Source organism: Girardinichthys multiradiatus, chromosome 6 (assembly GCF_021462225.1).
Source record: "Girardinichthys multiradiatus isolate DD_20200921_A chromosome 6, DD_fGirMul_XY1, whole genome shotgun sequence".
Lineage (NCBI taxonomy): Eukaryota > Metazoa > Chordata > Actinopteri > Cyprinodontiformes > Goodeidae > Girardinichthys > Girardinichthys multiradiatus.
This window is the reverse complement of record NC_061799.1, coordinates 31,337,128-31,363,562: the sequence shown is the minus strand read 5'-3', so window position 1 is coordinate 31,363,562 and position 26,435 is coordinate 31,337,128. Positions and strand designations below refer to the sequence as shown.

The 26,435-nt window shown below is 37.4% G+C and overlaps 1 protein-coding gene across 1 annotated transcript in view; it reads right to left on the bottom strand.

Moving 5' to 3' along the window:
* Positions 1–26,435, bottom strand: part of LOC124870129 (collectin-12-like) — a 66,235-nt gene that overhangs the window by 24,676 nt on the left and 15,124 nt on the right. Inside the window, exons 3-9 of the mRNA XM_047368654.1 lie at positions 10,878–11,000; positions 5,913–5,999; positions 4,304–5,347; positions 2,620–3,186; positions 2,137–2,279; positions 1,939–2,048; positions 1,687–1,833 (exon numbers count right to left, since the gene is read on the bottom strand). Of these exons, the coding sequence (XP_047224610.1) occupies positions 1,687–1,833; positions 1,939–2,048; positions 2,137–2,279; positions 2,620–3,186; positions 4,304–5,347; positions 5,913–5,999; positions 10,878–11,000 (2,221 nt within the window). The remainder of the gene's footprint in view (positions 1–1,686; positions 1,834–1,938; positions 2,049–2,136; positions 2,280–2,619; positions 3,187–4,303; positions 5,348–5,912; positions 6,000–10,877; positions 11,001–26,435) is intronic.

The following is a 26,435-nucleotide window of genomic DNA, read 5'->3' as shown; positions in this document are numbered from 1 at the left end:
CAATGTGACAACAGATTACAAACCAGAACTTTTTAAGCAATGCAGGATGCAACAATGGCCCATTTTACAACAGTAATGACTGATAGTGCAAACACTTGTTTCACCTACAATACTGTATTTAGCACTTTGGATAAATCATCTTATACTAGCTAAATTGCAAACATTTACATGTTGTTAAGAGCTATATATAAAATCTCCTGACGGGCCCAATTCCAAGTAACGTTGTCAGCACCAAAAGAGCAGAACTGCTTACAAAACAATATCTTTTATTGGAAGCTTTTAGTTTTAGAAATGTGACAGAACCCAGACTTTACTTATCTTTCTTATATAAAGTTGCAGTTGTTTAGTGAGTCAGTGTGAATGCTTGTGAATTGTTGTAGGAGTTTACAGGATACCTATATATAATGTTTTTCACATAATATAAGCTGTTTTCAGCTTTTCTACCTCAAAATCTGAAATTATTTTTTATTAAAGATTTCCAAGTATAAAATCGGAAGAAAATTGTTAATAACAGCAATAATGTAAAATATCAAACAATACTGTATTTTCTAGAATACTATTTACAGATGTACATAAACAGAACGGCCGGCACCAAGTCCTAATTTGTTACAGCCTACGGACATTACTACAATCTCATGATACTTCCATAACAAATCTTACTCGGTACAGTAGTGGAATAGTTTTGCTCTGCCTTAGGTACCACAGTTTGTTTTAAAGTGCCTTGAAAGACTAACTGGCACCAAATGTGACTATCTAGAATTATCTGCCAGTCTCCATGATGCCTGACGAAGCCAGCTTCACTTTTCAGTCAAAGCTTCTTCCTTCTCATGACTTTCATCTTTGTTCCAACTTTAGCTCCAGCTTCACGGACAGAGGAAGTCTTAGATGGATGCTATAAAACTTGAACCAACACTATAAAGAGAAAAACATGACATATAAGGAATATATTTATTTAACATTAGTTTAATTTTTGAAAAAAAGAATTTATACCCCTTAAACAGAATGACACATTACAACCACAAACTAAATAACTTTTTTCTGGCATACATGCAAAACCCTATTTAAAAAAAAACAAAAAACGTACACCATCCTCAACAATCCCCTCAGTGAATAATTTGGTGTCAGTATTATGCTGTGGGGATTACTTAAGCAGGGGCATGGAAGCTGGTCAGAATTGATAGGATAATGGATAATGATAAAAACAATGCAACCTAAAGAGAACCCAATGTTCAGGTCTAATTGTTGCTCACATACTCTCTTCATCCAGTCTGAATTAGCTTAAGCATTTTTGTAAAGAATAAAATTGAAATACATTGAAGTTTCTGGCCTGTCCAGGGTGTACCCTGCCTCTCGCCCATAGACTGCTGGAGATAGGCACCAGCACCCCCGCGACCCGCTATGGAATAAGCGGTAGAAAATGACTGACTGACTGAAGTTTCTGGTTATAGCATGACACAACAAGGGGTTAGAATACTTGTGAAAGATACTGTATGTTAATTAATGCATGAGGTTTAATTAAAGCAAATTCTTTACTTTGAAACCCAGAATGTTATGAGTCAGACAAGAAAATGTTTGATTTAATCTTTAAATGAGGTTTGTTGAAAATACAAAAGAAGTATTAGAAACACTTTTGAGACAAATCTAGTACATTTTAAATGTCCAGACATTCAGATTTTAAGAAGGTACTGACATTCAGATGGTTGTTCACAGATGAAACCGATGCGGTCTGTGCAGTAGAAATCATTCCAGTTAGCATTATGGATAAGACCTGCACAATCCTCTCCATTTGCATGACCATGAGTCCAGTTATCTGGCTGACCAGGTTTCCAGTTTCTGATAATAATGACAAGTCAAACTGGTTACACTTATTCAAGCCAGTAGAAAGAAATTGAAATAAGATATACATAAATAAACTGCATGCATGAATTTATGACTCACGTAAAAACTGGTATGGTTCCATCCACCCACTTCCAGACATTTTCCTCCTCCTTGTCGGTAAGCCCCAGCCAGAAATAGCCCTTTGTTGAAATGGCATTTCTTACAAATTGCTGGAGAAAAATATAAGAGAAACAAAACATTTTATAGGATAATTTCAAATACCTGGTATAGCAATCTAAAGTGTATTATTAATTTCACCTGCTCCTCATTGTCATTGATTATGAGCATATGGGAGGACATGTTTTTACAGAACTTGTTTGCTTCATTAAAGTTGAGTCTTTGGGAACTAGAGGAGAAGTAGTAGCAGCTGTCCCCAAAGTTTCTGAACTTAGGAGGACAACCTGGAAGAAATAAATACCAGTATTTTAAAGCAAAAGTAAACCACACATAAACACAAATTGTTTCTGTTGGGCAAAAATCTTGTCTTTCCAGTTTTAGTCTTTTTGGTTATCTTTTAAAAATCAACTCTGTTGATGGCCCTTCACATCTGTCTCGAATTTCATTGACACATTTCCTATTGTAAACTATCAACAAGAGCATGTAACATAGACCAAACAGTGCTAAATTAAATTTAGAAGCAAGATAATATTTTTCTATTTTCTGAAACGCTACATTTTCAAGAGATACAACGTCTTTGTCTTACAGCAGTGAAATATAGGTTTGAAATAAGGTTAAACTCACCAGGTGTAGGGGTGGTAATAACAGGTGGGGACTGGTCCTGCCAAGATGCAGAGCTTTTTTGTTTCTCCGTTGGTACGGGATCTAACGTTGGTAGGGGAGGTTTAACAACTTGAGGGGCTTTGGATGGTTTAATAATGGCAGGAATGACAGGTCCAGGTAGGCCAGGAAGGCCCGGAGGACCAGCAGGGCCAATTGGACCAACAGGTCCACGAGGTCCCTCTAAACCTGGAGGTCCTGCTTCTCCTCTAGGTCCATTTGGCCCTTGTAGCCCTGGAAATCCAGGTTTTCCATCCAAACCAGGATATCCATTAGCTCCAGGGTCACCCTTTTCACCAGGGTTTCCAGGTCTACCTCCAGACCCTCTTGATCCTTTAGGTCCTGGAAGCCCTCGAGCTCCAAGGGGACCTTTTGGACCTGTCACCCCTGGTGGTCCAGTAGCACCCCTGTCTCCTTTTGGTCCTACCAGCCCTACCATTCCTTTGTCTCCTTTTTCACCCTTTTGTCCTGTCTGGCCCATAAGGCCTTGGGGACCTTTATCACCTCTCGAGCCTTTTGGACCCGGTGGACCTAAACCAATGAAAGTAGCTTGTTAACGTTGGGCTTCTTTTGAAAAAAATGTAATCTGGTCAACTGCATCTGTACAATTTAGGTAAATATGGAAAAGTTATAGCAAAAATAGGTGTTCTTCTATGATGAGACTGAGAATTGTTGTTTGGGAAATCCTTTTCCAGGAACTATAATTTACCCTGACACTTTTTTGTGAGTGTTTGCCCTGTCTGTTCCAAAACACAGTTTTTGAGTCTGAGGGAGTAACTCCTCCCACTGCAGCACTGTTGACCTCAGTTAGCAACTGAGAGTAGTTCAGAGAGGCTTCATCGTAGAATTAAAAGCTGGAATTTTCAAAAATATACCTAAAGCCAATGATTCTGTCACAGCGATTCAACTTTGTGAGTCATACAGAATCACTAGTAAGTCCACGATAAGCTGTATACCCTAAGAAATTTTAAAACAGATTTCACTTACTCAGACTTACATGTTCTATCACTTTTAAGGAGAAATAGCTTCGGTTGGTGGATTAAATCACAGTTGTCAACATTTCCCCATTAACACCATAAAACTATGTCATAATCACTTAAAAGTTGGAGACAAACACAAACCTGACACACACAGGACCACATCTCTTTCTCCACACCACGTTTCAGTGGGATTAAAACACTAAAATATTACTTTAACAGGAAGAAGATCCTTTTTCTCCACAGAGGGCTGTAGACAGATATAGATTATTTAAAATCAGTCAGTTAATAGAAAGTATGGATTTTAGACTAATTTCATATAATATGGCTGAAATATATTGTAATGTTGAAAGAAATCAACCATTTTGACAGGTGAATGAAAAAGTACTACGTCCCTACCAGTGCTGTTTTTTAGGGTAAATTTCTACTCCAGTGATTTGTTTTTACTCTGATAAAGGCAGTGGGAAGAGCATTTATAGTCCCACCAAACTGCTGTGGTCCCCAGAAAGATGTTTCTTTTGCTGAAACTCTCCTAATGTCTACAAAGGTTAAGTATAAATGCCTCAACTTTCACAAATAAAGACAAACGTTTTTTGCTTATATGTAATTCATGATTATTCTATAAGCGAAACATTTTCAACATTCACATTAAGAATCTTGTTTGCTCTTACCCTGCAGGATGGTGAAGTTGGTGATGAGCTGTGTGTGCTTGCTGTCCACCAACTTCATCTCCTCCATTACCATGGTCAGGTTGTTCACCTCTTGGTCCAACCTGCTTGCAAGTTCTTCCTGTTGTGTGCGCAGGTCTTTGCTGTTGGCCTTGGCCTCTTCCATTGTAGCATTCAGTCCTGCTAACAGGTCGGTATGTCTTAACACTGTCTCAGCACAGGATCTCAGGCCCGTCAGATCAGTGCTAATGACTCCTAAGATCTGCGATGCGAAGCTCATGTTTCCTGTCACACGGTCCATGTTGCTTTCATGCCTGTCCAATCGCGCTTCCATTTCATCAAACTTCAAAGAGGTGGCATTATCATTGTATCTCTGGCGGTCCATCAGCTCATGCAAGCCTTGGTCATGGCTGTTGGTGATAGCTGAGGTGTTCTGTATTTGGCTGGCCAAAGAATTCAGCTGGGCTCTCAGGTCATCCAGTGTGTCACCGTTGGAGATGGTCAGGGCGGAATTATTTGTTGCCAAAACCTGAAGATTCTGGACCTTTTCTTTCAGCCACTCTGAGTCTGAACATGTGTGGTTGGCTGTTTGCTGCAGAATCTGAAAGTCATTCTTCAGCTTCTGCACCGTCTGGCTAACATCTTCGACTGTCTTCTGGAGCGTGCTGAGCAGGTTGCGCTGTTGGCCTTGCGTGATATTAAGCGAGATGATGCCAACTTGAGTCTCGCTCTGCACTTTGACTTGGTCCTGGAGGTCAGACTGGAGCCGTGCAGTGTCTGCCTGGAGGTCATAAATCATTCCACTGTAGGATGCCAACGACTGATTGATCCCTCGCAATGACTCTGTGTTGCCAGCCAGAACTCTTTGAAGGGACACATGGCCATTCTGCATGTTGTCTCCTGTGGCCAACAGCTCTCCCAAAATGTCTCTGTTGCTTCTTGCTCTACTGCTAATGTCTTTCAGTTGGTTTTGTAAAGCTTCCAGATCTGATTTGAACGTATTCATTTCACTGGTGGCATTGAGGGACTTCTCTCCTGCTTGACCATCTACTAAAAAAGCTTGAGCATCAGTAGGCTATACAACAATATTGAGAGATGCACTAATCATGGTTTTTTGTGGCCAATACAACTTTGCATTTTTTCTTGAAGGTCACACCTGTGTATTCCAAATTTAACTGGCTCTATTTTTGTATTCTGAGGACTGAAACAAAAAAAGAGGAAATACATCTGATGCAAGTGGTTTGACAGATGTAGTCATTTTGAATCCAATGGAAAAGGAAGTGCATCAAAGTATGTAGTATATTGTTGGTTGATGTGACTACAGGCCGCAAATGGTTTCAGTTCTTTGTTTAGATGGATTTAATGAATGGAAAAAAAAAATCTGAAAAAATGCTGAACTTTCAGTTTTCAACTTTTCAATCACAGATAAGAGCCAATTAAGAGGAAAGTTAGCTGATTCTAATCTCTGGCCAATTGATTGGTGCATCTCAACAAAAATTATGTCAGAGTCAATATTTCCTTCAATCATTGTATAATAAATCTGCATTAATTTCACTTCAGGATTAATAAAGTATTTTTGAACTGAACTGAATTGCATCATCTTAAACATTACCTAGTTTCCTTAAGTCTGTTTCCACAGCATTGATCTTGCCTCCATAGTTCTGCATGCCCTCTGTGACATTGTCCATCCTCTGGACAACTAGAAAAAGGGCAAAGAAATAGAAACAGAAATAGGGTAATTCCAACTTTTTAAATGTTTTGTGTGTCTGTAGAACAGTTAGTAAGTAAGTAGCAGAAAGGATGAGGGTTTTTTGTAGAGCTGACATGAATTCATTTAAACCAGCAGAGGGTGCTGCTGTATTCTGCCTGGTTATTCTCTGAGGAACTCTGCGTAACCAGGCAACTCTGTTGATTCATCCAAAGCTAAAAGTCAAGATGTTCATAAATTCCACTTTATGAGCATAGATATGAAAAACAGCTGTAATTTTACATCGCCACACTCTAAGTCTAACCCTAATTTATCTCCCCCCTCTCATCAGCAAAAAAAGTTCATCTCTCATGTGTGTTTTATTTTTCTGTCAGTAGGTGGGTGTCTAAGAACTTAACTGGTAGACATTCTAAGCTTTCACTGTTGTCATTCCAGGAGTGAGAAACACACACACACACACACACACACACACACACACACACAGGCCAAACAAAACAACAGGGTCTCAGTTTGAACGAACTCCTGGCCAACTGCTGAGAGCCTGAGTTGTATGTCATTCTTCATCCACCTAAAATCCCTCCCTATCAATCAGATTTGCTTTTATGATCTTCAATTTACATTAGGCATTGTCTGGTTGCTGGTAGGTATTTCAAGGTTTTAAAAAGTCTAAAAACCACAAAAATATTCTGTTATACTATTGCTACAGTTTAACTCCAAATAAAAATGAAGGAATTTGCTGTCAGTTTATTATAATGAAAATACTATTAAAAAAATAAAATGTGATACTGTTTCTCTGGGTTCATTTAACACACGAGTGGTTTACACGATTAAAGTCTGTGCTTAAATTTTGTTTTCTTTTTAGTTAAGATTTCATAAAATGCCAGAGCACTTTCCCTCCCCCACCTGTTGCTGCTCACTGCCTCTTCAGTAAAAGAAGGATGAAATTACAATTGACATGCTGCATGTGGACTGTCTGCAAAGCAGCTGACTGCAGGCTGGCTAGGTAAGCCATTACCCCCCACTAGTTAACCAGCTAGCATTAGTTTGCAATATTTCATAAAATGCAGAATGGCAAAAAGGGATAACATTCTGCATAAGCTTGTTTATCTGAACTACTATATTTTTAGAGGAAATTTATTCAATACTTTACTTAAGACTATGTATAATAATGTAACAATATGTAACATAAATCTATGTCATTGACAACATTATTTTAACTGTAATATGCAATATGGTATATTATTTTAGCAGCTGAAGGAATTAATTTTGTTTTCTGTTCTAAGCAAAAACACCTTAGATCATTTTAAATATTTTGGTTTAATTTTATTTTTTTAAATACTGTGAAAGCTTTTTATTTAATTTTAAAGTTATCTCAGTGTAAGTCTCTCTCTCCTGTTTGTCCAGATTGGGGTTTAAAAGTTGTTAGTGTCGATTTTCTAAATTAAAAGAGAATAACGACCAGTTGATTCAAAATGGCCTTAAATAAGATGTCTATGAGCCTCCAGTGTTTGAAGGACTGGGACTGAAGTGAAGCTTACCTATATACATTTGGAAGAAAGGTTGTTAATCTAGGTTGCAGGAACTGGTGTAGACCTGCAGCAAGTAGTAAAAACAGAGCTCACACAAGGTAAGGTACTCAAAGGTTAATATTAGGCACAGTATGCTAAACAGAGAAGACAAAACCAAAGCAGCCTCCAATGGTTTTCTGGAAAGTTCAGCTGTTTTTGACACTTGCAGTCATTTGTAAGTCAGCTTGTAGTTCACGAGACAACAAATTGCTCCTGAGTAATAAAAATCTTCTCTGGGTTGTTAAGCCATAGTAGTGCCTGCATGGTCATCTGGCACACATTAGAGGCAAACCATGAAAATTACATGGGGTCCAAGTCAACCAAACCCTAAAGCTGGAAACCTACAACAGTTCAGACAACACTTGAAAGGCAGGAGTCAGATTTAGACCTCGACTTGTTGTTTTTCCAATAAAGCCATTCTCTACTGCCAAAGAGAGTTTTTAAAAGCATTTGGACCAGGTAATACTTCAGACAAAGCTGCTTAGGATGTTTAAAAAAGATTTGCTGTGATTGATGTGGGCCACAGTTGTGTAAAATTGGACAGTTCTCATTCTGCGTTCTCCTCTGAGAGTGCTTTGGATTAGTGGAATGTGTCTCTGTTTCTATTTAATATTGTTCAGGATCAAACAACTAAAATGCCTCACAGTGTGTCCAATGTCACACAATATGCCTAATCACAATATGACTAATGTCTGAACAAAACCATCAGTGAAAACAATTCCACATATGTCAAAAGGCATGTTTTAGCTTGTGAATCTTACTTAGAAATTTCAAACTTTGCTGTTGGGATGGATGGATGGATGGATGGATGGATGGATATATGAATATGCACTCAGAAAGAGATACTATCATCCAGCCAAATATTGGGTCTCCTGGGGTAGAAAAGCCAACATTATCTGAGAACTGAGTTTTAGTTCCAGAAAGAAACATGAATAACTTTTCTTCATATTTAGCACCAATCTGAAGTCACACAGTGGAGCAACTGAAAGAAGGCTGGAAGCTCATTGACAGTCTTACCATGAAATACCTGCAAGCTAAGTAAAGTATGCTATCATCTGCATAAACTTGCACTTTGGCCGTTTACAGAATTTCCCAATCTATCCCATCCTACCTCTTCATCTATCCTCAAACTAAAAAAGCCATGGAACAGATAAATTATTCAGAATTTCCACTTGATATGAGGTATGTAATTGCTCCCTTTTAGACTAGTTTTTCTTACATGGCAGTATAACTTTGGGTATAAGGTAGTAGAGAAAAGATGGTGCATGTTTGTGATTTGGCTTTAGTTCCGCTGATGTCTGTTTTCACAACAGATGACAGCAACAGATTTCTAAAACTTTTTTGTGGAAAAGGTTGATGATCAGGGCAAGTGTAAAACCACAACTTGGTGGCATCTCTAGACTTGCCTCTACAATGTGCTCCTGGTCCTCATTTACTTATGCCACTTTGGAGAATGCGAAGGTAAAAGGATTAAACCCTCCTCCTCCACGCTAGATGTTGTACCCACATTTCTGTTTTAAAGGTGTTTGAGATTGTTGGCCAACATGTTGTCAAACTGATTAACATTTCTCTTTCAACTGGGTCAGTCCCAAGCTTTTTCAAACAAGCAGCTTTAAGTCCTATTTTGAAAAAGACCAATCTGGACCCATCTGAGCCAAGCGATTATTGGCCAATATCAAAATTGCATTTTCTTGCAAAAGTTGTGGAGAAGTTAGTCGCTGGGCAACTGACAACTTTCATGGAAAGTAATATTATTCTAAGTTTTGGTCTGATTTCCGCAAGATGCACTCTACTGAGACTGCCTTGTTAAAAGTCTCTGATGATATATTGGTGGCTGCAGACTCTGGTCAGTGAAGAGTATTGGTTTTATTAGATCTGTCATCAGCTTTTGAAACAATTGACCACAAAATTGTTTTACATCCACTGTATAATGAGATAGGAATTTTTGAAACTGTTTTTAAGTGGTTTTCTTCCTATTTGAGCAATAGAACCTTTTCCGTGTTTACAAACAATATAGTATCCAAAGCCACTCCTCCGTTGCATGGTTTTCCCCAGGGCTCACTCCTGGGGCCAATCTTGTTTCTTTTGTACATCAGCCGCCTTGGTAAGATTATTAGTAGCTTTAAAAATGTGTCTTGACGTAAGATAATTGTTCCTGAACTGAAAGTTCCTCGGATCAAACAACACCTTGGTTTTCTGGGCTCCTCCTCTCAGCCCAGTCTTAGAAACCAGTAAAAGTCTTTGGACATAAGGAAAAGGAATAACTTTTATCATTTGAGAAAATTTCTAAATTGAGTGCAATGTTATCCAAATCTGACCTGGAGAAGATTATTCATGCTTTTATTTCCTCTAGTTTAAATAATTGTAACTCTCTTTTTACTTTTTTCAGCAAATCTTCTGTCACTCTCCTCCAATTGGTCCAGAACGTTGCAGCGAGGGTTTTAACAGGAACTAACAGAAGGGCACACATCACACTGGTTTTGTCCTTCCTACATTAGCTACCTGTTAGATTTAGAATTGATTTTAAAACTTTTGTCTTCACTGCTATTAATAGACAGGCCCCCAACACATGACCGAAATGTTGATTCCTCATTTTTTTGGCCATTATTTCTATCTATTTGACTTACACTCTGTAAAGCACTTTGTGATTTCTATCTGTGAAGGGTGCTATACAAAGAAAGTTTTTTATTATCATTATTATTATAAGTGACTAAAGTGGTCTGGAATATTTTTTAATGATTTGCTTCTTCTGGACATCTAAAAACACATCATATATATGAATTTTATATGTAATTTATATCAGTATATTATCCTTTAAGTTACAAACTGCAACTCAGAGATATACAAATGCCTTCCATCGAAAGTGCTTTAGTTTAGATTTCTTTTTGAGAAATTCTGAATTAACTATAGATATTGCTTTATCCAACTCCCTAAATGAACTGCAAAACACTGGTCTCAGAGGCAGATTTCTTCCAGGGAAATGCGAATGTCAGGGCTTTGTAGTTTTGCCAGAGCATAATGCCCGAATTCCTTGGCCAGAACTACAATAAATGAATGCCGCTGGTGCATTTCTGAAGAAAACATAAAAGAAATAAGAGGAAATCAAAATTTAAGACTTAACTAAATATAATTTAAGACCTATTATAGAAATCTCGATGTATTTTAGACTTTAGAAGGCCTATAATTGAGATTTAGCATATTAACAGCATTTATGACTATTTAAGACCCTGTAGAAAGTCTGTAACATGTAATAGTCAAGTTAGTGTACAGAGAGTAATTGTTAACTTCTGTTTTAACTTACCTTTGTATCCAAGGACAGCCACGGCTATGGTGAGCAGAGCACAGAGCACATAGAGGAGAGCGATGGCTGTCCTTAGTGCCCAATCTTTTTTACACTTTGTGCACTCTGTACCCTCCTGAATTCCTGCAAAACACAACAGGGTCTGTGTCACTAATCTGTCTCCAGAATGCAGTAAATCAGCATAGTCATATTCACAGATAACAATGGGAGGCAGGTGTAACTATGCAACCAAAAATTAAAGTAGAATAAAACTAAGCAAGCCCTTTTCATAACTAAGTTAAATCCAACATGTCAATACTGGGACACACTGTACCTTTGGTCAGCCAAGACTTAACTGAAAACATTTGGTGTCATGAACAGACAACACAACTTACAATGAAAGTGAAAACACGGTCCATGTGCTAACCATACCACAAAACAGCATTCCTTACCACCAGCCGACCTACAACAAGGCAACAGAGAAACTTTTGATAACTGGTCTTACAGATGTTCACTGAAACTTCTTAATAACCATCTGCAACAAATGATTCAATGATAAACATTAAGCAGGATGTTTACTTTAGGCAATTAGAACCAATGAAGTTGCTTCCAGTGAGCAGAGCAAGAGGGCAGCTGGCTGTGGCAGTGATGGGTCTTAGAGGAATAATTTAAGATTAGGTTTTACTACCACAGGAGAGAATTCATAGAAACTGAATGCAGTTTGTTAAACAAGTAAATATATCACAGTTTATAGGTTTCCGTATAATGAAAAAAATATTTAAAATACATGTAAAATACATCTGATTTGTGTTTTCATACACCGTAACTTTCACGTACTCTCATTTTATTAGGTACACCTGTCCAACTGCTTGTTAACGCAAATTTCGAATTAGCCAATCACAACTCAATGCATTTAGGCATGTTCAAACCGAGCATCAGAATGGGTAAGAAAGGTGATTTAATGGCACGGTTGTTGGTGCCAGACGGGCTGGTCTGAGTATTTCAGAAACTGCTGATCTACTGGGATTTTCATGCACTACCATCTCTAGGGTTTACAGAGAATGGTACAAAAAAGAGAAAATATCCTGTGAGCGGCAGTTCTGTGGCCGCAAATGCCTTGTTGATGCCAGAGGTCAGAGGAGAATGGCCAGACTGGTTCGAGCTGATAGAAAGGCAACAGTAACTCAAATAACCACTCGTTACAACCAAGGCATGCAGAAGAGTATCTCTGAATGCACATGTCGAACCTTGAGGCGGATGGGCTACAGCAGCAGAAGACCACACCGGGTGTCACTCTTGTCAGCTAAGAACAGGAAACTGAGGCTACAATTCGCACAGGCTCACTAAAATTGGACAATAGAAGATTGGAAGAACGTTGCCTGGTTTGATGAGTCTTGATTTCTGCTGCAACATTCGGATGGTGGGGTCAGAATTTGGCCTCAACAACATGAAAGCATGGATCCATCCTGCCTTGTATCAACGGTTCAGGCTGGTGGTGGTGGTGTAATGGTGTGGGGGACATTTTCTTGGCACACTTTGGGTCCCTGAGTACAAATTGAGCATCATGTCACAGCCAACCTGAGTATTGTTGCTGACCATGACCATCCCTTTATGACCACAGTGTACCCATCTTCTGATGGTTACTTCCAGCAGGATGACGCACCATGTCATAAAGCACGAATCATCTCAGACTGGTTTCTTGAACATGACAATGAGTTCACTGTATTCAAATGGTCTCCAGTCACCAGATCTCAATCCAATAGAGCACCTTTGGGATGTGGTGGAATGGGAGATTCGCATCATGGATGTGCAGCCGACAAATCTGCAGCATCTGTGTGATGCTATCATGTCAGTGTGGACCAAACTCTGAGGAATGTTTCCAGTACCTTGTTGAATCTATGCCACGATGGATTAGGGCAGTTCTGAAGGCCAACGGTGGTCCAACCCAGTACTAGCAAGGTATACCTAATAAAGTGGCCGGTGAGTGTATTTTACTGGGATTTAATACATTAGATCAACACAAAGTAGTGCATAATTTTATGGAAAAAGGAAAATAACAAATGGTATAATTTTTTTACAAATACAAATCTGTGTGGGAAACATTTTTATTTAGCCCCCCTGAGTCAATAATTCCAACCACTGGAACTGCAGTAATGCTATAGCTAGAACTCTTCTTGGGTATGTCTGTACAAGCTTTGTGCATTCAGAGAATTACATTCTTGCTAGGTCAGATAATGGAGATTATCTGCAAAAACCAATTTTTAAGTTTTGTTATTCTGCTATTCTCAGTTATCAACTAGATCTGGGTTGTGACTTTGAGTTGACCATGCTAACACATAAATATGCTTTGATCTAAATAGTCGCTACATGCTCATTCAGGAGGAGTGAATGCTGCAAGTCACTGACTTGATGCAATCTGCTGGGTTTCCTTAGATAAAAAAACTTTTTAACCAATTTCAATAAATAACTGAATCTGACTGCACTGTTTGATAGTTAGGATTAATTGGAATGTATGAACCTAACTTGAAATCTGTGTTATGAATCTGTGTTGTGAATTGGCACTATATAAATAAAACTGACTTGAACTGAATTGAATAATCCTGTTGTAGCTCTGGCTTTATGTTTAAGGTCACTGTTCTACTGGAATGTGAACATCTACCCCTCTCTAACTAGCATCCTCATTCTACTCCACCATCATGCATCATCATGGGAATGGTGTGTTTAAGGTGTGTTAGTTTCTGGTGTCCTCTGACCAGAGCACCTTCTTCCACATGTATTTCTGTGTCCCCTAAGTGGCTTGTAGCAAATTGCAAGCATGCCTTCTTATGGATTTTTGTTTCAACAGTGGGTCAAGTTGTTGAATCTTTGGCTCTGTAATGATATGTAGGTCTACAGCCTCGCTGCACAGGTAGACCGACATCTTCTCATAACTTTCTCCTTCACACACAGCAAGATACCTTGCTCTGTCTCTTTAAGTCATGTCAGCCATGATGGAACTGTAGCCAAAAAAAAGCTCTATCCTTCCCAGAGGCGGTTGGGCAGGAGCCCAAGAGTGGTATTGGGGTTTAGCCTTTCGGTTTTGGACCCACACATCTGTACAAACATCCCTTCTGACCACCTCAAGAGACCCCCTCCATGGATTCAGACCTGCATACGCTGGCTGTTGTTCTACTGACATGTACTGAGAGCTACATGATGGCAGCAAGCACAGAGAGCTCGATTAGAGAAACCTCCCTCTGTTCCTGACCACATGCTGTAGAAAGTACAACATAACACCATGTAAACAGACGGCTAGACGGCTGCAGGTCTTGGGTCAAAAATGAGGGAGGGGATGTTTTTTTTGCCTCTGTTGATTAGACTTGGAAGTTCACTTAATTTAAAATACTACCAACCAATGAAAGCAATTCTTTATCTCATATTTGATTAGCTCTTCTATAACTCCTACAGATCCACATTTTCAAGGTATGATGCACGGTCATAAAAAACTTGAATAAACTGTGATATAGTTCTACCCCTTCTTAATGACCTTCATATTATTATACTAATATTTTCTTTCCAAAGAAGTCACATAACCTGGAACCTTGAGATAGCTATCTTTTCACATTATGAGTAAGAAGTTTAAACATTATATAAAAAGAATAAAAAAAACCTTGCAGTAACGTATTACTAGTAAAAATAGCGGAAAATAGTGTTAACATTACTGAATACTACATCAGGTGGCATCTCTGAAAACTCAACCTTTGTCCATTTAACCAGAAGAATCAAGAATTAAAAAACTTTATTTGCCATTTGTACACATACATATGGTCCATGCACCTAAAAACTCTATGCAGCTCTCAGCTCAGTCAGTGCAAAGAAATGACTACTCAACCTTTATAAACCTTCATACAACTGCACACACGTATACATGTATATGTACTGTACATACATGTACATACGCATAATTATACACATACACCCCTATATACATACTAACATCTGTTGTTTACACCATCAGAATTTAACACGTACTGAGTTATATAACCTGGCAGAAACAGTATATCAAACTGTGACTGCCATGTTTTCCCCACTGTGACGTTTCCAGCAATTTAACATGAAAATTTAGTCTGAGAAGTATAGCTTTGACTCTTTCCTGCGGTGGAACATTTTTCCATCGCTGTGCCTGTCTGGGTTTTGAGCCTCAATACAAGGCATTTTTTTTTTTTTTACTTTTCTGTCTCATGTTGTGCACAGGCTGATGCATAAAGGTTTCCAGTGAAAGTGCAATGCTTTATTACACTGGATTCAGAAAAAAACCCATTAAGGTTTCTTGCATGAAATGTTTCTGAAAGCCAAAGACTTTGCATATATTTGGTGATACTGAGGTGTTTGTCAAGTGAAATAATGTCAAATATCTGAGTCAGAACTTGTGGTGTTTGAAAATCTAATTATGATAAAACAAAAAACACAACAGCAAATTTGTGGCAAAATCCTTCACCACAAAATTGTGTAAAGAAGTATTAAGAGAAGCCTTAAAGCACACAAAAGCCTTGCTTTCTGAGTTTTCCATTCCAACCACCTGTGAGATTCAGTGTGAGTCAGCAAGTTCCACAGTTTTCACTGTGACTTCTTACTTTCTGCATATAAACTATTACAGTACATAAACATGCTGACACATGCATCCCGCAGACTGCCTGAGAACACGGCCTGGTGCAGAGCACAGGAGGGCTGAGTCTGTTAAGAGTTAAGAACGTGGACAGCAGCCAGGACATCCCAATTAACAGGCTGGACTAGAGCCACATAATTTCCAACTAGTGAATAAATGCCAGAAAAGCTTGGAAGAAGCAACGTAAAAATATGACTTCAATGTTTTTTTTAGTCTTGAAAGAAAATATTATATGTATTCTTATAAATAATCACAACATCTTAGTTTAACTAAAGATAAGTCCTTACCTCTGTTCTTGGATTTAGACTGATTCTTCTGAATACATAACCTTCTTTAGATTTTTTTTATTTTCCAAAGGATGAGTAGTGTTTTCCTGTTAAAGGACAGTAAGCCTGAAATCTGATTACTTTGCTTTAATGTCTTAATGTCTACAGAATGTGCTGTCATGGTACTTAACATTGCCGTTAAAGTACGTTTAGTGTTTAAAGTTTATTTAGGGAGTCTAGCAATTTACCAGGAAACATATATTTTAATATTGTGATGTGTGCTCTCTGGAAAACATCCCACAATCTTTTGAAAATAATATTGATTTGGAAAAGAAAACAAACAATCAGTTTTGCAATGATCAGTTTTCACCTGTCATGATATCTGACGTGGTCCTAGGTTCTGGTACCAGGACTACAACAACTTCTGGCCCTGCTTCAAAGCAGTTTCTTGTTGGAGCTGCTATAAAAGGAACAACTTTCACTTTGTCCATGAGACATTTTAATGTTATGGGTGGTTGATAGGGGTCTAAACTTCTCCTGCAGTGAGGTCTAAGTGGTATGGCCACATAGACCTCACAACCTGACAGATTTGTGAATAGTAATGAATAGTTCAGGGTGACGGAGCTGTCCAGAATGGTGTCTGTGAAACTGTTGTATTTCATTTGGATTATGACTGTGTCAAAGAGAGAAAAAGCAACTCTTATTTCCCCCATTTCCAAGTACTTGCCATTAGACTAGTGTGCACACACCATCTCACTCCCAGCTAGAAGTGGAAATTTCCATGGCAACACAAAGAAAGCTTGTATAGGTGTGAAAGCCTTGGTGCAGAGTGTTAACACTGTCATATTTAGTGAAACTAGTGGCTACCACAGAATTCCTTTGACTTCACCGCCATCCATTTAATGTTGTTGGAAAGCTAAACATGCTCACAATCAAAAAACCAGTAGTAATATAAACTGGCCCTACTTGTCTACTCCACCTAGGTGAAGTCTGACAAATCATAACAAACCAATCTTGATTTTTTGTCTCACATTTCATGAGGGAGAAAAAATGTTTGTTAAGCAGTTAAACGTAGTAATGTTTATTCTACACCTATCTATAACACATCCTTATTACCATTTATTTATATTTTATGGTTTAAAAACACATACCTTTGGGTACAAAAGGGTTTAATATAATAAAAAAAATCCTGACAAGAAATCCATATCAAAGATATAATTAATCTGCAGTGGGAATGAAGCAAGAAAAAGGAATGAAAAGGAGAACTGTATCTTTGGATGGAAAAGTGTCATTTGATGGTGACCAGAGCTAGACTGATAGCCATAGGGGGCTATATTTATGAATACAGGGATCCTTTTAACGTCAAGAGGCTACCTGAACTCCTTGGTTTTGGCTCAATGGAGGTGGTTAATGTCTGGCAACTGGCCAGTAGTCTGTTCGACACCAGTTTCTACAAACGCAAGTGTCCTTGGGTAAAACACTGAACCCCATGATCTGACAGATCTGCAAATTGCTGTCTGTGTGAATTTGGTTTGTAGTGTAAATGTTCTTTAAGGGGTCATTAAGACAAGACAAGAGCTATTTAAATTCAGACCATTTAGCCTTTTAAAGCACATTTTGTAATTTAAACCCGCTGTGGCCTAAACACTAATCAATTTTGTACACAGAAACAAAGCTTTTCTCACACTTGTATTCAAGGGTATCCTGTTGATAGATTGTTTTCTGGAAACACACATACCCATCTTTTTACAGTTACAGTAGCTATGTTTGTATGAAATAGTATGTAGGTATGAAATAACCAAAATTCCAAAAGTATGAAATTACAAAACATCAAAATCCCAGAGACTACACATTACAGTGTAGTTTTTATCTGTGTACAAGAAATTGATAATCTATTACAACATTGTTTCTTTTTTGGATTTGTAAAACTAATTGAAGAAATAAGTTTAACGTAAAAGTAAATCAGATGTAAACTTGTTAAACCTTAAAAATACTCTAAATTACAATTTTCAGCAAATAAAAGAAGACAAAATTTTGAGTCAAAACTCAGCAAGTCAACAGGGTGTGTATTAAGTCTATAAAGCAATTGCAAATACCAATAGATTTTAATTTCTAAGTTATGGGAGCACAAAATTAACTGGCAATCATCTTCTGGGGATAAACAATAACCTTATTTACAACAAACCTTCATCATAGAGCTGCAAAGTACATTCATAAGTCAACAATGGAGCCAGCCATGCCTACACAGATGTACTCTTTATGAAAGAAATGGCTTCTCTGAACCAGTGAAAACTATTTGGATCAGTGTTGAAAGCTACCTGGAGAATGTCTTTTGGATATGTCTTATTATAAAGATTGAAGCATATTGGAGCATACTTCTTATATAAGATCGCTTCCGCACAATTTACCACAGACTGTCCAGGATGTATTAATGATGAGAACTGACATAAGTTTCATGACCAGTCCATCTGTCATTGCAATGTTCAGTCCTCAAGCTTTAAGACTGACTAACCCTCACATAAGTAGACCGTTACGGATCTGTCAACGTCTAAGTTGGTGGCTTAGATACAGGACAAATGCAGATTTACTTCAATCTCTTCCATTCGCACATTTCATCCAGGGACAAACTGATTCTTTGTTACGAAAAACTGGTATTTTTAAAAACACTTTTCAAGAAGGGAGACTTTTAAAAACTCTGTTCTATACATGTGGACTGGATATCCAAAATTTAAAAATGATGATGGCCCACTTTGCCTATGTTTATTCTGGCATTCTGGGGTAAAAAACACAGCAACAGTGGGGTATATTTTATGTTTTTTTTTTACAGATCTGTGTCTCTTTGTCCCTACTCTATTCACATTAAACTTCAAACATGAACAAGACATTTTAATGACAGAGAGAAAACATCATAAAGGAAAAAAACAAACAGAAAAACACAAGCTTTCATCAATTTGCACAGTATCTTTAGCCTAATGCTGCTTCAGGAATGCTAAACATCTTCTGCTGAATTTTTTTTCTTTGGTGTCAACATTATTGCCACCTGTTGTCGAAGGATAAGCATAACAGTATTTTTGATGAGGTCCAATAAACTGTGGTTAGAAATAGAGGAAAATTATGTTTAAAAAATATCCAGAGTTGTGCAGCTGGGGCTTAAATCATTGGTTTAATTTTTTTTTGTGAATGAAGTTAATCTCTGCACAAAATATGAAATGATTCAAATGTGTTAAACTAATTTACGTTACTATACAGTGGTGAGGAAAATCCACCAAAAACAAATAAGTAAAAAGAATAAATATATATCCTATCACTTCCTAATTGTCTCTAAGTTAGGCACATACAACGCATGTATTTGTGCCTATTTGTCTCTTCTTTTGTTTTTAATTAAGTAAAAGGTGTTACCTCTGGTTCATTTATTGCAACTATATTTAACCCATAACTTTGCTTACAAAGTACACTGAGGTTTTGGTGTCCTCTGGCTATTACAGTTAGCATTCTCCAGCAGGAATGTTAACAAGAAAGCACTGTCCAACAAGGGAAGTTACCACTGTGGCAAATTACTAAAACATTAGGATGTAAAAATTGCTGAGCCTGCCATGACGTGTCTGGGCTTTGTGTTTTTTTCCTCTGTTCCTTACTAACAGGTTTATGGTTCTTGAAAAATGAGCCCCAGACCTCTCATACATCTGGGTCTGGTTACAGCTGAGCCAAATCAAAGGACACATGCAAACATTTGATACATCATCCCTTCATAGTAAGAATGAAGGGGTTAAGTATTTAGCTTGCCTTTATTGGGGTTATTTTCAGTGTTTTTATAAGAACCCTGTTCGCAGCAGTACTCACTTCCCTCTTATAATGATTATAAAGAGCAGTGGGGTAGACTTAGATAGGAATGTTAAGGTTAGAAAAGATCAACAGATATTAACAGATACCCTAAGATGGTAAAGTTGTGATGGTTTAAAAATTCTTACAGGCCAGTAACTCAAAAATAAACACATGGGTAAAGCATGTCTTCAGTCTAATTTGGTTGAAATTGAATTAATTTATTAATAGTAATTAACGTTTTTATTATTTCATTCATTGATTTAACTCTCATTTGAAGATGATGATGATGATTGTTATGATCATATCTGTGTGGTTACAGACAGACAGGCTATGACAAATGAGTCATATATTGTAATCGAGAGAGGCAACTTTTTAAGAACATAAATTGGCTTATTGTGGGCTTATAGCATATCATTGTATAGAAGAGGAAGAGTAATGAGTAATTTTCAATTTTAGGAAATTTGAAAAGAGTGGCCTGCTTATGTATGCAGCCTCTTTTATTTGATACCCCTTAATTAAGTCTGGTGCAAACAACTGACTTCAGGACTCACCTAAGTAGTAAGTGAGTCCAAGGTTCGATTTTTTCTTAGCAACACCGCTGTTTGGTGAAAGTCTCAAAGGTTCTTAGAGAATATCCGGGAACAAATACCATCACAAAGACCAAGGAACAAACAGGACAGTTCATGGATAAAATTGTGGAACAGTTTAAATCAGAATTATGTTGTAAAACAACATCCAAAGTTTTAAACATCTAACAGAGCACTGTTCAAACCATCATCTGAAAATGGAAGGAGAATGGCACAACTGCAGACCTACCCAGACATAGATATCTGTCTAAATTGACATGATGGACAATAAGGGCATCAAAAAGAGAAGAAGCCAAGAGGCCCATGATAACTCAATCAGTAGTGCACTCCACAAACTTGGGCTTTATGAAACAGTGGCAACAAGAAAATCATTGGTCAAAGAAAGTTCAATTTGCAAGCATGTGGAAGTAGGTAATCTGACCAGATGATAACAAACATTTTTGGCCTATATGCAAAACTCTGTTACAGGGAAACTAACACTGCACATCACCCTGAACACAAAACCCAGCAGAGAAATGTGGTGGTGGCAGCATCATGCGGTGGGGAAGCGTCTTTTGAGCAGGAATAAGTAGATGGGAAGATTGATAGAGCCAATTACAGACTAGAATAGAAATAAAATAGAAATATCCTTCATTGTCCCACAGTGGGGAAATTCAGGTGTGTCAATAGCAATGTAAAAGGGGAGTGGAAGCATACAGATACTCGTAAAAAAACATGCAAATCAAAAAGTAACAGTAGAGCTCTCTACAATTGCCACAGCTTCATGCATGGGGTGGGAGACATTGTCCAACAGTTATGTTATTTTTGCTAAAGCCCTGCACTGAAACGAGGGGGCATTATAGGACAGAGCTGGCCCTCCTGATGAGCTTATCTAACAGCTTCCTCTCAGCTGCAGACGCTGCTGCTCCAACACGTAGAGCACCACAGAGGCGAAAAAGGTCTTACAGAGCATCCCCTGCTCTCCAAAAGATCTCTGTCTCCTTAGCAGGTAGAATCTACTCTGACCCTTCCTGTAAAGTATCAGTCTTGTGACTCCATTCCAATTTATTGTTCAGGTAAAAGCCCAGGTACTTAGAAGAGTCCACTATCTCAATTTTAGTTCCTTGGAGTAAGCATAAAAAAAAAACCTGTTAGGGGCATCAACAAACTTATTGCTGAGTTGGAGATTTGACTTCCAGCAGATCAACAACCCTAAAGATAAAGCCAGAGATAGAATAGTTTAGATTAAAGCATATGTGCCAAAATTGTCCAAGTTAAATCTAATTGGTAATCTATGGCAAGAGCTGAAAATGTGTCTTACAAACTGACTGAGTTTGAACTACTTTGTAAAGAAGAAATTTCAGTCTCGAAATGTGCAAAGCTGGTAGAGACGTACCCCAAAAGACTTGCAGAGTCGGAGTAAAAGGTGACTCTACAAAATGTTGACTTATAGGGTCTGAATACAAATACACACCACCACAGTTTTCAGATGTTGATTTGTAAATTAGGATCAAAATTAGGTATCCTTTTCCTTTCACTTTATAATTATGTGCTAATGCATTTCTGTCCATTTTATAAAATTCCAATAAAACATATGGAAAGTCGTGGTTGTAACATTAACAAAAGTGAAAAGTGTAAGGGTTATAAATACTTCTGAAAGGCACTGTTTTGTAATAGTGATAATTCAAAAACTCCTCAAAAATAAAGAATAATTTTGTATTTGACAACATTTCTGAACCATTTGTTGTTTCTTTTTGTTGGCCACAACATAAACATAAATATGTGAGTCTGTAGCCTGATAAACATAAAAATATCTTCTGAAGAAAATATATTTGCAGCCAAAACACAATATGGGAAAAATGTATGAAAAAGAGGCAAGTAATTGCTGTTATCACTAAGCTTCATGCACTAATTACTAATCTGTTTACTTCAGGACCAACACATTTCTCTTTTTCATGCAAATAATTTGCAATAATAAAAAACCTTTCTCTTTAGAAAATAAACTTTTACATGCATGCATTTAGGAAAATAGGGAAACCATAAATCAACTTCATTGGACTTTGACATTGGACTAGAGAAAACAAGACTTTTTCACTCTTCCAACTCATATTCCAGTGATGGTACACTATATTGCCAAAAGTATTGGTGTTTCTACTTTTACATGTACATGATAATATATTCTTAATCTATGAAGTCCAATTTGTTGATGGACCCATCATTGCCAGCAATAGCAACATTAATGATTTTGTAAACCTCTTCCACAAGGTTTAGGAGCATGTTCGTGGTTTGATGAGAAAACCAGAAGTGAAGCCTCTGTTCTAATTTATCCCAGAGGTGTTCAAGAAGGTTAAGGTCAGATCTCTGTGCAGACCATTCAAGTTTCTCCAGGCCAAACTTTGTACACCTGCAGCCATGGACGTAATTGTAATACCAGGATTCAGTGATTTGGTGGTGTGACCCAATATAGTGTATGCTGGAATGAGGTCGTTTTATATAGAACCTCAGTGAAAGTGAAACAGAAAACCTGGTCACTGATTTTCACTTTCTCTACTTCCACTATCTCTAATCTAATTAAATTACATATATGTGCAGCATTTATGGTTCTGTGAGTAAAAATAAAGCCTCAACAAATTCTGAATAAGTTATTAGTTGTTCTATCTTTTGCAGAACTAAACAGGAATAAATGATTAAATGGGGATAAAGTGCACAAACATTTGCATTGATTAAGAGTGAATTCAATTATAAACTATTTAGATTTGGAAATCTCAAAACAACAAAATCAAATATTGTGGCATACTACACCCTTTGATGAATAATCACACTATTATTATATTTGTTTCTGTCTAATATACAGTCTTGATGCAAATTCCTATGAGTTACTTGTAAAACCAAACTGGACCTCCAAGACAAGAAGTTAAATAATCAAACCGAATGCTTTAGGTTCCTTGAAATCATTTAATCATAAAAACAAAACTTAAAAGCTTTGAGTAAGAAAACGTAGTTCCAAGTTAGCAGGTTGGGAGATTATTTTCTGCCGCCTTCTGCAAGCAGATCACTGTTTTTATAAGTCCCTTTTGAACTCTTTGACAGCAGATCAGTTATGATTTGATCAAGATACAGCAGGTAATGATTATGAAAAAGTCTATAGGTTTTTGATGTTTACAGAGACAAAACAGACGGTAGCTTTAGTTGATAACAGCAATGTTATAAAAGGTATCTAGAAATAATCAATCTTGGACTCGTTTCTTTTCTAATTGAAATCAAGTCAGTCAGTCATTTTCTACCGCTTATTCCATAGTGGGACACGGGAGAGCTGGTTCCCATCTCCAGCAATCTATGGGCGAGAGGTGGGGTACACCCTGGACAGGTCGCCAGTCCATCGCAGGGCATGAAATCAAGTCATCAATCAGTATTATTTTTATTTTTTTTCTAAAAACATATAAACCAAATCTTAGCAAGGAGCTGGACTATAACCTCAACATGTGCTAAAATGGCAGAAAATGTGCTTTCAAAAAACCCAAAATAGCAATGATGATATTCCTTATTTAGAGAAACAAACTTGAGCTCTGCGGCTTCTGGAAACAGAAGATCAGAGTTTCCAAACTAGGTTGGAAATAGAAAGTATGAAAAAAGGAATGACCTGTAAGAAAATGAGAAAATCCAAGAGTAGATAGAGAAAACATGAAGGTGGTGACACCTTGGAGTGAAAAACAGAAAACAAGTGGTGAAATCCTAATCAGAATCAGGGTAGCTCAGAAACAATAGAACTGATACACGAGAAGCAAAGGTCACAGCAAACAAAACAGCACATAATGACTAAAAGAAGCACCTTAAGCATGCCTGACAGTGCCACTCTGTTCATCTGGCGTCTATTGCATGCATTCATACAGCTGTTTCACATGAAGGTGCATTATTCCACATAAAAGAATAAATTAAAAGAGCAACCACCACCAAGCAACAAACTGTAACCCCTAACACTAGAGCAGCAGTCTGACTGATACATTATGAAGTACTCATTCAACAAACACATCTTTGTAGCGGATGCTTCTATAAGTACTATTCATACTGCTGGTTTGATACTTGTATGTTTGTATTGGGTGTTGGATATCTGAAGGACCAAAATGGAAATACACTCTTAGCTTAATTGTGTTTTTATCCTTAGTGATGACACTTAACAGTGGCGATGAAGTGCTCTTATAGTATCAGCAAATAAACTTAATTTAATTCAACTCAAGCCTCCGTAAGAAACAGAAAGTGACAAAGGTGAACCCAGGCCACAGACACATAAAGATCATAGGGAATCAAATGAGCGGGAGCACAAACTCACACACACAAACAGAATGTATGCCAGGGGGCTGATAGCAAACATTAAACAGCAATTGATACACTTAGTAAAGCATCTATGAAAGCAAAGAGTCTGGAACACCTCTTTGTTTTTGGACAAAACCACATGCAACATATTACGTTGAAAAAGCTGAAGGACATGTTAGAGATGGGACAGCACACAGAGATGTCAGAAACAAAGCAGACTACAATTACATAGGTCACAATAAGAAATAATATAGAAATGCAGAATAACAATTTCTGAAGAAAGCTGACTTCACTGTTTCACAGAAACGTAAACAGGTTTATTAATAAACAAAAATAACTCATAAACAGACAACCTGAAATGTAGCATAAATAACTGTTAGAAAGTGCAAGTAAAAATAAAATATAGTTTTTCCAACCAGAGTGCAATCTCCTATTAATCTCAAACAGTTATTGTTTGACCTATGATTGTCCCTGTAATATTAGGGGGAATTTAACTAACTTCAGCGTAAAAATGCAACCACAATGTATGGGTGCATTTACTTCCTATGCTTTCATTGTGGACAACACGCACTCATTCCTTATTTACTGGACTTGTGAATAAGCACCAGAAATCTGCTAAAGGTTTAACTTAGAGATAACTTAGAGATCTCTTTTTACTTTGATTACTTGCAGCGCTCCCAAGTATGCCACCCTTGTCGGTGAGCCATATTGCCCATATCAAAAACAGCTGGAGGATACTAGAATGACCTTAAAGTAGAGCAAAAGCAGAGGTAATGTTAGGTTAAATTTGATCATGTCAGTATCGGTGTATTTGGTACATTAACTCTTTCCTGAAACACTGACTGTAGTCAGCAATGGTGTCTAGAGCTAGATTTAGATTTTCTGATTATTATTACGACAAGGGCGTTTCAAACAAGCCAAGAAGAAGAAGAAAAGGTAAACCAAAAACAAAAATCGCAAATTGCTCCATAAGTTCCTAAGACCTGAAAAAAATAAAAATCTAAGAATAGAACATTAGCAATATATAGCAGTACCAAAAGGATATTATGCAGTTTTTGTTTTTTGTTTTTTTTTAACAAAAAAACAGGTATATACATAAAAAGTAAACATGAATATGATTGGTCCTCAGGCTCCATAAATGAAAATTGTTACCTGCCATTCTGAAAATCCTTTTTTACTTATATACTTTATATTACTTCTAAAACAATGTTACAATGGCTATCTAAACTTCTTTAAAGGATTTTAGCCTAGTATGATTGTCATGGCAACACTACATCCAAGAGAAACTAACTACATGGTATGAAAGGTGATTCAGAACTATAACTATGTGTTCCAGGCATTCATAGTTTGACATTTTTCATAAAATGTTTATAAAATTTTGCCAATTAAAATGAACAGGCCTAATCCGTCTCTGATGTCTGTTTGACTCACTGACAGTGTTAAACTGCATGCACATAAGGATCAAAAAAAGCGAAAACCTCATTAAAAATTGTACTTTTGAACTAAACCCAATTTGTTGCTACACACTACATTATTTCTTATCTGGAACTGTTCTGTAATTTCCTTGTTACCAGGAAAAATATGCAGCAGTCTGCATAACAACGAGCATTGGGTAAGTGTGATTAATAAAAACAGTTCTTTAATTGTAACCATGCAATTCTGGGGGAAAAAAAATAAAAAATCCGTATTTATAATGGATCCCTGAGTGAAGTTTCACAGATACTATCTATGACTCTGGAAGACATTTTAAAAATCAGAGCCCCACTAATTTTACCCTCACCACCACAACATGAACATAAATAAACCAAGACATGTTTTGTTACTTCGATTCAGAATACTTCATTACACTCTCATGAAAGTCCAAACCGCTGTGTCTGTGTGCTTAAGTTGAAGAACACTGGCGTTAAATCTTAGCATCCATCTGTGCAGCTGGAGTTTTTTTGTAGTTGTGGCTGCTGGCTGTGCAGCC